Consider the following 13820-nt stretch of genomic DNA (forward strand, 5'->3'; position numbering starts at 1 on the left):
TGCTTGGTCCCGTGAAAATGGCTTCCGAGCACTACTGATTTAGCACATGTGCAATTTGCCACTGCTCCTTCTAATCTCTGAGCAAGCTGGCACCTGGCGGGCACCAACACAGATCCAGGGCTATTGGCCATCATATCTGGGGACCACTCAGACCCTGCAGGATGTGGGACTGGTACTGCTTTCTCCCTGGGCTCAGCTCAGTGTGACTGATTAGATCAAGCCTACTCCAGACCGTCCCTGAACTCTGCTGTTGACCACACGCCCAATCTCTGTGTTGTGAGCTTCATCTTGCCAATGGTCTGTCCTGCAGAGTTTGCTGCTCATTACCTACTCATTTCTGGGCCAAACTATTTGGCGGGATTGACTGATCTCAGTCTGCCTTCACCTTCTGAGCTCCCTGTGCAAACCCAAGCTCCCACCTGGCTGCCGCAAGCGCCAATCTGTGGCCTCCACTAGATTCTGCTATTCACGGGTTGCTGCTGGGTTTTCTGTTCTCTATAACACTGCTTCGCTGTCACTGCCACTTCCCTGTGTCCAGGGGGTCTCCAGGTACCCCTGCCAACTGCCTGACTCCTATCTTATCCTATAAGGGTGCTTCACCCTAATGATTCTGTCATTCCGAACATGTCTGCACCTTATGCCACCAGCCTGATTCTCCCTATCTTTGTCTTCATGCTACTCTAAGTCCTACTTGTATCATTATGTCTGACAATTAGAAATACTCCATAAATATTTGCCGAATACATTCTGGAATTTTACTTAACCATATCATGTATTAATTCATTGTCTACTTTTTTCACTTTACAACAGGGATACTTTACCTTGTCTTCAGATTTTCTTTGAAAAATCAAGGTCTTTTACAATTGCTGTGTATAACAACTCAAGCATTCCTTACTATTGAATATTAAGGTTATTTCTAATTATTTTACAATTCTAATTATAGTAAGATATAAATTTTTTTATTCTTATCTGTGTTTTTTAAATGGTGTACTAGAAATTAATTTACCTCTTGAGTAAGAATGTTTTTCCTCTTACCATCTGGAAATACCGATGTCTTTTTTATAGGCACAGTTTTAAAGGATGCCAGCCGTTGATGTGCCAATTTCATGTTCTGATGAAGCTGCCAGAGAAAGGAGGGGAAAAAAGCAAACAAAAATAAGTTAAAGCCTTAATACGAAGAGCACTCAATGTTCCAACAGAACAGGTCCCTGTTGTTTAAAAAAAAAAAAAAAAAAAAAAAAAACAGGCAAAATCCAGGCTTACGACAAGAGGATTACCTGCCAAGAAGACTTTGATCCGCTGATTGTTTTACAACATTATTATCATAAGACACTGTACTGTACTTAACAGCTGATATTTAAATGTTTTGCTCATAAAGTATGTACACAAAAATATCAGAACTTAAAGTCTGAATTAATGTACTAGGTAATCATTAAACAGATATATTCCTTATCTTCTATTTATGTTTTCTGTAAGGAGTTATTTCTTAAGCTAGTCTCTGCACAGTTAATTGCTTTCAGTAATTCTGTATTACCAGATTCTCTTCCCAGTTTCTCTTAAACTCTTTTTCCCATTTTCATGAATCACCATTCCACTCCAAAATCTGAAGATCAGTTATTTAAACATTCTTGGATTCTCCTTCCTTACTAACTTAGAACATAGACTCTAAACATCCCAACAGAACCAACCCTTCTGTTTCCACTCAAAATAACATCTGGCAATAACTATTAAAATTAAGTATTTTAAGGTGAGTGTTTTATGTGGCAGGTTAAGCTACCACTTAGGACCCACACATTCTTACTGGCACGCCTAGGACCAAATCCTATCTCTTCTTCAACCCAACTTTTTTGCTAATGAGCCTGGGAGGCAGCAGATAGTCCAAGTACTTGGGTTCCTGCTGCCTACATGGGGGGCCTGGATGGGGTTCTTGGTTCTTGACTTTGGCCTGTCCAAATCCCAGCTGCTGCAGCCACTGACATGTCAATTAGCAAAACAGAGGCTCTCTATGTCTCTCCCTCTCTGACATTTTGCCTTTCAACTACATAAATAGATCTTTCTCAAAAAAAATATCTGCTCCAAAATGCCCTATTTAGGGAAAAGGAAAGATAGCTACCATATTTTAGGATAAGTGCTACATTGTGTAAAAGAAAAGCACATCTTGAAACTACTCAGTGAAATGATGGCAAAACTAGGACCACAGGCAGTCACTAAAAGTTTAATGACATAACCTGTTCCTTGAAGGGAAATGATGACTATGACTTACAAATCTAAGTAATAAATACTTTATGATTTAGACCACTAATAAGCTAGGAATAAAAACACTATCTCTTATTACCAGCCCCATTTTCTGGCAATACATCAGCTGTCCTTTGTCCTTGCTTCTAGGGGTCTATACACCTAGCTAAAGAAATTAACTTGAAACACTGCTATTTTTTTTACACTAAAAAGGGTTGCAGAGTGTGAAGACAGAGTTATAATACAGTGCCAAGAGATATACATGCACTTGAAGTTACATAGAGTGGCTGGTGTTGTGACCCAATAGGGTAAGGCACATTGTGACACTGGCATCCATTGGAGTACCCATTCAAGTGCTGGCGGCTGCTCTACTTCTGATCTAGCTCCTTGCTGCTCATGAGCTCAGCAAAGCAGGGGAAGATGGCCCAGTCCTTGAGTCACTATCACTCAGTGGGAAAGCCAGGCGGACTTCCTCACTCCTGGCTTTCGCCTGACCCACCCCCAGCCATTGTGGTCATTTGGGCAGTGAACCAACTGATGCAAAGTCTATTCTCTCTTGCTCTCTTTCTCCTTCTATCTAATTACTCTTTCAAAATAAATAAATCTTTAAAAAACAATGATAAAAATTAAGATCAAGTCACTTCTTCACGTAAGCATGTAGATGCAGGGATTCTCAGATTATATATATACAAATAGATACATATATAATGTCAGAACCCAGGAATGTCCTAGAGAACGCAGGCCTATATTTTTCTTTTTAAAAGTTTTTACTTATTTATTTATTTGAAAGGCAAAGTGACAGGAGAAGAGAGAAACACAGACAGAGAGAGAGATATCTAGTTCCATTCAGTGGTCATTTGCCAAACAGACACAGCAAAAGCCAGGGAATCTAGCCGAATCTCCCACACAGGTGACAGGCACTCAAGTAGTTGAACCACGATCCACTGCATTTCCAAGAAGCTAGATCAGAAGCAGAATAGCTGAGACTAAAACTAGCACTTGGACATGGGATGTGGGCATCCCAGGTAGCAGCTTAAAGTGCTGTACCACAATGTCACCTCAAGCCTACATTTTCTTCCCTCCAGGAGGAAAACTACTGCCAACACAATTTCATTTGTACTGAACTCTAGAGCTATACCCAAATGTACTAATAAAAGGACCTTTAAAGAAAAACTGCCCTTCTTCCAAGCCCTAGTAAAGGGCAGCCTCTGGTAGCTTCCTCCTAACCTTAGAGTTAGCTGGGTTGACAGCTATGGTAGGATATCAAATACTCATAAATACAGCTCCTGGCACAATTCATACACAAAATAAAGGTCCATTTTGTACAGCTATGTATTATTAATTACCTCTGATGTCCTTTTAAAATGAATTTTGAGATTTGAACCTTAAAACCCAAAGCCAACACCTGGGTGCAGGCATCTGGTGCAGTGTTTCAGATGTCACTTGGGATGCTCACATCCCATCTTAGAGTGCCTGGTTCAAGTCCCAGCTCTGCTTCTGATTCCAGCTTCCTACTACGGCATTCCCTGGGAGGCAGTAGATGATGGCTCAGTACTTGTAGCATCTGCTACCCACATGGGAAACCTGGATTGAGGTCTAAGCTCCTAGCTGCTAGAGATATTTGAGGAGTGAACCAACAGATGGAAGGTCTTTCTCTCTTTGCCTTTCAAATAAATGAAACAGAAGAATTTAAAACGAAGCTAAAAAAAATTAAAGCACAAACACACACATAGGAAAAAGTTTAGCAATGATATATACTATGACACTGTTACGGAACAGTCCAAGCACTGGGTGGCTAGCACCCATGTGGAAGACACACATGACACTTCTTGCACCTGGCTTCAGCACGGCTATTGCCTACTTGTTGCAGCCATTTGGACAGTGAATTAACAAAGGCAATATCTGTTTCTTCTTCTCTAACTCTTTCAAATAAATCAAATAAATCTAAGACTTTCAGTTCTATGATTCTAACTCCTAATTTTAAGTACTTGATTTATCCAGTCTTTGTTTTTAAAAGACTGATCTTTTCAGTTATTTGAAAAGTGCACAGAGAGGGTAGGGAAGGGGTAAGAAAAGGGAGGGGGTGGGGAAAGACAGATTTCTCATCTACTGGTTGACTCGCCAAAACACCCGAGAGCTGAGGCTGATCCCAGGAGCCTGGAACTCTACCTGGGTCTCCAAGGGGCCAGCAGGGACCAAGTGCTCAGGCTATCATCCACTAGGTTCCCATTCACATCACCAGGAAACTGGAATTAAAACAGAGCAGCTGGGACTCAAACCAACATTTCAAAATGGGACGTGGGTATCAGAAGTGGTGGCCTAAGCCTCTGTGCCACAATGCCTACCTCTTGCCTCATCTGTGAACAAGTAACACCGAGTGTTGGAGGGCAGAGCGCTGGATAGAAGAGAATAAGAGAAATCCTAGACAAATCCCATTTGAAATGCAGTATCATGTTTAGTTTGGGGAACCATATTTAAGAGCAATGAAAAACTGAATAGCATTTGGGAGAAACCAATCAAGGCATTGGGAATATAGAAACTCCAAAAAAAAATGATAACCATAATTAAATACTTGAAGTGCTCTAAGATGGATTTTATTGTTTAATACTTGATGGGGTTAAAATTAAGGTCATGTGTAGGGAGGAACTTTTTGACTCAATATATTGAAGAAAACAGTTTTAATTCCACGTCTTCCACATATGAAGCAACTACAAGAAACCAATGAAATCACCTAAAAGCAGAAGTGTTTCAGCAGAAGTAAGATGACGATCTACAGACATAGAATGAAAATAAAGAAAGGTTGAACAAGACAGTGTCTTTTATTAAATGTTTAACCAAAGTTTAAACATGGGCCCAGCACGATAGCCTAGTGGCTAAAGTCCTCACCTTGAACATGCCAGAATCCCATATTCCCATATGGGCACCAGTTCGTATCCCAGCAGCTCCACTTCCCATCCAGCTCCCTGCTTTTGGCCTTGGAAAGCAGTCAAGGATGGCCCAAGGCCTTGGGACCCTGCATCCGTGTGGGAGACCTGAAATGGTTCCTGCCTTCAGATCAGCACAGCACCGGCCATTGCAGTCACTTGGGGAGTGAATCATCAGATGGAAGATCTTCCTCTCTATCTCTCCTCCTCTCTCTATATATCTGACTTTGCAATAAAAATAAATAAATTTTTAAAAAGTTTAAACATATGAAAATTTCATGTACAAAAGCAGACAAAATATTACATAATGAACCTTCATGGACATATTAAGGAGCTTTAACATTTTCAACTCCTAACCAACCCTGCCCAATCTGTAGCTCCCTACTTTACCTCATCTTTAAAAATTTTTTTTTTTAAAGATTTATTTTTATTATTATTTTTTCATTGGAAAGGCAGATATACAGAGAGGAGAGACAGAGAGGAAGATCTTCCGTCCAATGATTCACTCCCCAAGTGAGCGCAACGGCCAACGCTATGCCGATCCGAAGCCAGGAGCCTCTTCCGGGTCTCCCACGCGGGTGCAGGGTCCCAAAGCTTTGGGCCGTCCTCGACTGCTTTCCCAGGCCACAGGCAGGGAGCTGGAAGGGAAGCGGGGCTGCTGGGATTAGAACCGGCGCCCATATGGGATCCTGGGCGTGCAAGGAGAGGACCTTTAACCACTTGCGCCACGGCGCCGGGCCCTAAAATTTTTTTTTAAAGATTTATTTTTATTATTTTTTTTTTATTGGAAAGGCGGATATACAGAGAGGAAGATCTTCCGTCTGATGATTCACTCCCCAAGTGAGCGCAATGGGTCGATACTATGCCGATCTGAAGCCAGGAGCCTCTTCTGGGTCTCCCACATGGGTTCAGGATCCCAAAGCTCTGGGCTGTCCTCGACTGCTTTCCGGGCCACAGGTAGGGAGCTGGAAGGGAAGCGGGGCTACCGGGATAGAACCGGCGCCCATATGGGATCCTGGGCGTGCAAGGAGAGGACCTTAACCACTGCGTCACTGCGCTGGGCCCTAAAATATTTTTAATAACATTCCAAATGTCAAGTTATTTCAACATTAAGTATTTCATTGTGTCAAACGATCTTTTAAGACTTTTCTACCTCTAAGATTTCATATTTCTACAGCTCTAGCACACAAGAAAACTGCAAAGTTCACTTATATTCAACAAGACAATTATGGTCACCATGGAACTGCATCACTGTCTAGTGTCACAGTGACATCTAGTGGATAAAAACTAACAGAACTGGTATGATTAAAACAATCTATTAGGTAGCTAGCAGCATATGAAGGTTAAAGAGTTAAAAATCAGTTCAGCTTTGACCAAAGGTAAAAACAAACAAACAGAACTAAAAGCAACAGAAAAACAAGGTATAACATTTAAGGCTTTTTGGAACAGTGGCCTAGCAGCTAAAGCCCTCGCCTTGAACGCGCTGAGTTCCCATATGTGTGCTGATTCTAATTCCAGCAGCCCTGCTCCCCAACAGCTCCCTGCTTATTGCCCGGGAAAGCAGTCGAGGACAGCCCAAAGCATTGAGACCCTGTACCTGCCTGGGAGACCTGGAAGAAGCTCCAGGCCCTTGGCTTCGGTTTGGCGCAGTTCCAGCCATTGCAGCTGCTTCGGGAGTGAATCAGTGAATGGAAGATCTTTCTCTCTGTCTCTCCTCTTCTCTATATATATATGACTTTACAATTAAAAAAAATTGAACATTTAAGGGCTTTTGCAACCCAATTTACTCTCACCTGTGTAGTCATATTTTGTTACTCTCTTAGAAATTATCAATTAGAAAGGCTCTATTACTCATTCTCAAATATATCAAATTCATTGCAAATTTTAGGCTTTTAATCAAGTTGATCTCAATATTTTTCCAAATTTACTAGTTCAACTTACCAATTCAAACTGTACAGTTTAAATTCTGTTTTCTCCCATAAATTCTTCCTCTACCTTTTTGCTGGAATTTTAAAATTTCTAAACTCCCAGAGAACAACTTTTTCCGTGAAACACAGTAAATGTCTCTATACTATTCTCTAGTTTGTGGATTTATTATCTTTATCTCTCCCTGGAAATACAAACCCATAGAATTATTTCACACTTCTTTAGAATCTCCACACTGTTTAACATGCATATTCAGATATCTGCTGGCTGGCGAGTTCTACTCATTCCTACACAGATGAAGTAAAGTCCTCAATTTATCACTTAAAGTCACAGGAAGGAAAAGACTGTGTCCATTTTAGTCAATGTTGTATCCCCTTCTACTTTTTGCAGTGCCTAGCTCAATAAATATTTCCTGACCAATATATAATCTAAAAAAAAAAGATTGCTACAAATCAAATAATAAGAAAAAGACAAACTTGTGGAAAAAGACAAAAATATTATCAGTATTTCAATTGATAACATATGCTCCCAAAGCTTTCCTATTTATAATAACAGACCAGTTGAATTATAACCAACCATGTTAGTTTAGGCAATAAAACATCATCATCATATCCCACTTTCTTTCTCTTCCCCTCCTATCCCTAGGAATATATTTTTTAAAGATTTTTTTTATTATTATTATAAAGGCAGATATACAGAAAGAATGAGATACAGAGAGAAAGATCTTTTGTCTGCTGGTTCATTTCCAAGTGTCCACAATGGCTGGAGCTACAGCAATCTGAAGCCAGGAGCTTCTTCCAGGTCTCCCATGTGGGTACAGGATCCCAAGGCTTTGGGCCGTCCTCTACTGCCTGTTCAGACCACAGGCAGGGAGCTAGATGGGAAGTGAAGCAGCTGGGATATAAACTGGTGCCTATATGGGATCCTGGCATGTGCAAGGCGAGGACGTTAGCCACTAGGCTACCGTGCCAGGCCCAACAATGTTTTTGAATAAGGTAAAGAACACGACCCAAGGAGAGCTGAAGAGTTCATCAATTCAGCACTGGCTCAGAGATTAAGGAGTGACATGTGTCAGAATACATCCAACGAGGTAGCTGGCACAGCGCAGGCCTGCGGGATCCTGTTGAGAAGAGGCTCCAGGACAGAGGAGGTGGAGGGCCTCTCACCCAGAGTGCACTCTCACACTCAGTGAGTCCTTGGATGTGCCTTCATGCTCCCCTGATACATGGAGAACATCTGTGCTTAGTTAGCCTACTATCCCAGCTCAAGTTAGTGCTCCCCATCAATCTCTCACACCAATGGCGCTGTGATCCTGGTACCTTGGTAGCTTTCCTGGAACTCCCTGCTTACACACCTGTGACACGAGCTGCATATCAAACCTGATCACTGTAACCAATGTCTGAGCAGAACTATGTTTGAAGTGTTGCTTTGCTAAATGTATGTAAACGGGAACCCTGGAAATAAACTTTGTCAGTTGCCCAAGAGAACACTGTTCCCCATTGATTTTCGGTCGCATCTCCTCCCCATGAACCCACAAGGTCAACTTGCTGACACGCCAATGCATGCAACAAGTGATCCGAGTGGATGAGTCTCCTCGCAGTGGTTACTTTCTAAAATATTTGGCCTATAGCACAAATCAGCGAATAAAAGTTATATTCTTCCCAAAATTCTACAGATATGAAGTTTTGCTATATTATTACCTGACCTTTAAGTATAGATCCATCCACTGTGGTAATCAAATTAAAATAAATAAGAGAAAGAGTCAAAGAAAAATAATAAACAAAAGGACCCTTATGTGTACCAGAATTCTCTTCAACAAAGGTTTAGCTCTGTCTGTATGCTACTAGTTGATACTGACATCTGAAATGAAACTTCAGTAAAATTGGGAAAATCTGTTTCCAGGAAATACTTTGTAATAAGTTCTAAATTCTCTAATATGTTGGCATTTTTCCTTAGATGCCTCTAAAATTGCCTTACTCCCAAAAGTGCAAATCGTGATATATACATACAAAAAAATTAAATATTATCTTGCAATCCCCCACATTTTTAGTTTAGAGGATAGAAAAAAAAAAAGCATAGACATAAAATCAAACCAGTATGTACTCACTGCCTGGGCTTGTTGCTGGAATAATTCACTGCCATTCTCAGCATCTTGTAGCCCATCTCCAAGTACCTGGGAGGGAACTAAGCCAGGACTTCCAACAACAGCATTCAAATGTTTAGGAAAAATACTTGTCGATTTAGGAGTGAAGCATGCTGGATGTGAAGACTGCATGGCCATGGAACCTTCTTTTTCTGCCTACATGAAGGAGGAAGGCGATGGGGGTTCAGGAAGGGTGGTAAGATCCCTCTCCAAGTCAGTGCAATCAAACAAGGCCTCTACTAAGTAGTCAAAAAGATGTTTCAATTAGGTAGAGGGAACGCTTCAGCTGGCCGAGAAATTAACATTTACCAGGTGCCTACTATCTGCTAATATTTCAGGTTTTCTCACCTAATTGTCACACAACCCAATGAAACAAATATCATATTGCCATGTTAGAGTCAAAGAGACAGACTATAATAAGGAAAGTTAAGAAATCAGCCCAAAGTCACCAACCTAATAGAGTCAACTCTAGATCCAAAAATCCTGGTTTTACTTTAAACAAAATAGTCCGAACGAAATAAGAATAAAAGCTCCCCTAAATGAAAACCCACTGCCTTCCTAGATTAGAGAAAGCACGGAATTAACTGTGTTACTTCCTGGGTGGGCCTCATAGCTCACACCCGTCTTCAGTCGGCCCCATTTTTCAACTTACTACCTCACGCGACTTCAGAAGCTGTTGCTTTTTCCTCAGCCTAATCTGTTGGTTTACTCTGTGTTTGACTTGTCTCTGGAAACGTTTTAGAGCTTCTTGTTTCTTTCTTAGTTTTTCCTTCAGTTCTTCTTCGATCACACGGGCTGAAGTCTTTAAAGACAAAAGACAGAAAACAAGTCGTTTTGTCCCTTGGGGCAATTGTTAAAACACAGCAGTAAGGGTACAGTTCTGAAAAAAAAAAATTCAGTTCTATTAACCAGAAGAGTAAGAGACCCCCAAAAAATATAGAGAAGCAATCATTACCAACAGTGTGGTGTATAGCCTGTCAAGATTTTTTAAAGGGCCCAGCGCAATAGCATAGCAGTCATAGTCCTTGCCTTGAACATGCCAGGATTCCATATGGATGGTGGTTCTAATCCTAGCAGCTCTGCTTCCTATCCAGCTCCCTGCTTGTGGCCTGGACAGGCAGCAGAGGACAGCCCAAAGCCTTGGCACCCTGCACACACATGGGAGACCCAGAAAAAGCTCCTGCCCTCTGGCTTCAAATTGGCTCAGGTCCCGCCTTTTCGGCCACTTGGGGAGTGAATCATTGGACAGAAGATTTTTCTCTGTCTCTCCTCCTCTCTGTATATCAGCCTTTCCAATAAAAATAAAAACAAATCTTAAAAACAATTTTTTTCTTAAATTTATTTTATTTGAAAACCAGATTTAGATAGGAGGAGAGACAGAGACGGGGATCTTCCATCTACCAGTTCACTCCCCAAATGGCCACACCAGCTGGAGCCGAGCCCTAATGGGACCAGGAGTTTCTTCTGGGTTCCCCCTGTGCGTGCAGGATCCCAAGAACCTGAGTCAGTCACTACTGCTTTTCCAGATCACAGGCAGGGAGCTGGACTAGAAATAGAGAGCCAGGACTAGAATCGGTGCTCATACAGATGTCAAAGCTGCATGTGGAGGGTTAGCCTGGTGACTCATCACACCAGTCTCAAGCCATTTTTTTTCAAGATTTATTATTAATTTATTTGAATGGCCCAGAGCTGGGCCAGTCTGAAGCCAGGAGCTTCTTCCAGATTTCCCATGTGGGTGCTGGGACCTAAGGAGTTGGGCCATCCTCCACTGCTTTTTTAGGACATTAGCGGGAAACAGAAGTGGAGCAGCCCGGACCCAAACTGGTGCCCACGTAGGATGTCAGCACTTCAAAAAGAGGCTTAGCCTACTGTGCTACAGCACCAGCCTCACTCTCACAGCCTTTTTCACACCCTAGTGGCTGTCAAGGAGGTAACAAAATGAAGTGCTTCTCACAAGAAGCCAAGACCTCATGTTAGGTAATTCACAGGTAATGAAACAAACACTTAGTTCATGCAAGAGTCTCTAAAGACGCTCTCCCCTCCTTTCAGAGCATCAAGTTTCCTGGCATTTGTGTGCTCACACAGTCCTTTCTCAGACTCCCACATTAGATAAGCTGAAGCAATAAGCACCTGATACTTAAACTCCCCCAGTTCAAAACGACCACAGTTTTTTCAGAAAATAAGACGTGTTATACACATGTGAGTTATAATGTAGAGAAACATCAGAAAAAACTTAACGATGCCAAATTTAGATATTTTGATTGCACTAACATTATAAATATGTCATAACTTAAGCAATTAAAAACTGTAACTTAAAATTAGTAACTTAAGAGCCAAAAATATCTGTGTGCCAAATATGAATGCGTCTTGTGGGGTATTTCTTGGCACTCACCCTTTTTCAGTCCCTCTTTACCCACTGTTTTCTATGGTCTTTTCCCCCAATTTTTGGCCACCAAGGAAGTTTTGTTATCATAATTCATGCCTAAATTATCACAGTCACAGGCTCTATTCAGTGTCTATTTCATGACACAACTTAGTCATGGAATTCACCTGAAAATATTACAACAAGTTAATCTTTTCCAAAGTTTTGCACTTCCTACAGTCGGCTACTTCGACTTCAAAACCAGTTCTAATACATTGCTCTACTTCCATTCCAACCCAACTCCCCTTAGAATCCTCTACTTCCTGCTGTCCCCATCTCCCTTTGAGAATCATCTTCTCTAATTATCCAAATATTTCACTAAACTCTGTCAGACTGCATCAAACCAAAAATCCCACCTTTCTTTCTTGAGGAAGCATCATATTCTGAGCACTTCCTTATATCCTACTAAGACTCTCAAAAGCCTTTCTGGAAATCGGCAGGGTGGGGGTAAACCTTCTTCACACATTCTATGCATTCCATATTTACTGTCTCCACTTATCAGGCAGCATTTATTCAAGATAAAAGTAACGATGTAAAGATTTTTTGTTAGATTTGTTCCAAATGCTCACGATGTTCACAATCTATCAGAAAATATACATCTATAAGCCACCTACCATAAAACAGGATGGCAAATGTCCCAAGAAAATTTGAAGAAAGACTGTCAAAACTTACAAAACTGTCCCCACGTAACTGAAACAGGAGGATCATTGTGAAAACATGCTCATGTTAACACTGCAAAAAACTCCCTCTATTTGAAATACTACCACCCATCTTTTGCATTGATTGCATCACCATTCTTTAAGGTCCACCACAGACTATTGAAGAAGTTCACGGAAAATGCATATTATCCAAAACTATGCATAGATCTCAATTTTTTTTTTATCAAAATAAACTTCGTTTTTAATTCTCTTTTTCTACAAACCTCTGAAAAAGCTCTCAAATGTCATCACGTACTCATTCAACAAACACTGTCAAAAGACCGGTTTTAATAATCCCATGGCTTTTTTTTAGTTTTTGTTTACTTATGTCAGAATAGAAAGCGCATGGGCAGAGGTTCGGCTTTTCACGTCACGGACTAGAGGAGGCTCAGAGCTCGGGGAAGTGGTCCATCTGACACTCACATAGGCTGGGATGTCGGAACTGTCTGGGACAGCGGGTTCCACCCAAGCTCCAACTGGTACTACGGCCTGGTTCCTCTCGGCCAGCACTGCCAGGATGGCCTTGCTCTTACGCGGGTTTAAGGCAAGGGGCAACCTTGTGGCATCTGGAGGCTTCTTGAGGGGCGCCATATTTCCTGGCATCTGACTCCTAATCAGGAGGGAAGGGAGGAAAAACGAAAACAAAAGCCTTAAGATCTTCCAAAGAAAGTAAGTCCTGGAAGAGGCAGACCCCTGGCGAGGAGTGGAAAAGCAAGGAATCTGGAGAGAAGGGGAAGGGAGGGAAGGAAGCGGGAAGACGCACAAGCCACCACTCCTTCCCTGCAGAGAAGGCTCAGCGCGGCGCCAGGAGCGGGCACACCGAGGTGGGCACCGACGAGCGACACACAGGCTGGCACAGCGGCGGACAGTCGGCTGCTCGCCACAGCTCCCAGCGACTCCGGCGCTAAGGTAACAGCTTCAGGGGAACCGCCACAGTCCGCTGGGCGGTCTCGGCCCGCCCCTTCCGGGCCCCGAGCCGAATCCCGGGTCCCGACAGGCCCGAGGGGCGGGATTGCAGGCTCCAGGTGTGCGTCACTGCCGCTTCCTGTCCGACCGCGGGTCGGGGAGAGTGAGTTTCCTGAAGCCGCGGAGGGTGTCGACGCTGGCACCATCCCAAATGCTCTAGTGAGCAAATGAGCAGCGGACCGTGGGTCTCGGTTAAATGAAGCACGGAACAAGCCACAGGAAGGTGGACACCACAGGCTTCTTAGAGGAAAAATTAAGATTAATGGCACGGATCCATTTGTGCAACTGCTTACGCCTACATCGCTGTGTCGAACGTATGCATATTTTTGAACATCGTAGCCTTTCTACTCTAAATTCCGCTGTAATCCAGGGATTTTTCATTATCCCTGTGGGATACCCACTGAATCAACGACTATTATTTTGAGTTTTTTAATATATACACGTTTGTTTGAAAGTTACAAAGAGCTTTGCCATCCTCTGGTCCACTCCGCAAATGGCCACAGTGG

At 42.3% G+C, this 13820-nt stretch overlaps 1 protein-coding gene across 4 annotated transcripts in view; it reads right to left on the reverse strand.

The window, feature by feature from the left end:
• Positions 1-13269, reverse strand: part of CCDC15 (coiled-coil domain containing 15) — a 56142-nt gene extending 42873 nt beyond the window's left edge. For 3 of the 4 annotated variants that reach the window (XM_040976768.1, XM_040976769.1, XM_040976767.1), the window contains exons 1-4: positions 12772-13269; positions 9881-10030; positions 9193-9384; positions 1007-1120 (exon numbers count right to left, since the gene is read on the reverse strand). In XM_040976768.1, coding sequence (XP_040832702.1) covers positions 1007-1120; positions 9193-9384; positions 9881-10030; positions 12772-12951 — 636 coding nt within the window. In that variant the 5' untranslated portion in view covers positions 12952-13269. The remainder of the gene's footprint in view (positions 1-1006; positions 1121-9192; positions 9385-9880; positions 10031-12771) is intronic. The other variant, XM_040976770.1, reaches the window with a different exon arrangement.
• Between the last annotated feature and the right edge of the window lie 551 nt (positions 13270-13820).

Source organism: Ochotona curzoniae, unplaced genomic scaffold, assembly GCF_017591425.1.
Source record: "Ochotona curzoniae isolate NIBS_2020 unplaced genomic scaffold, NIBS_Ocur_1.0 contig_2723, whole genome shotgun sequence".
In the NCBI taxonomy this organism is placed as follows: Eukaryota; Metazoa; Chordata; class Mammalia; order Lagomorpha; family Ochotonidae; genus Ochotona; species Ochotona curzoniae.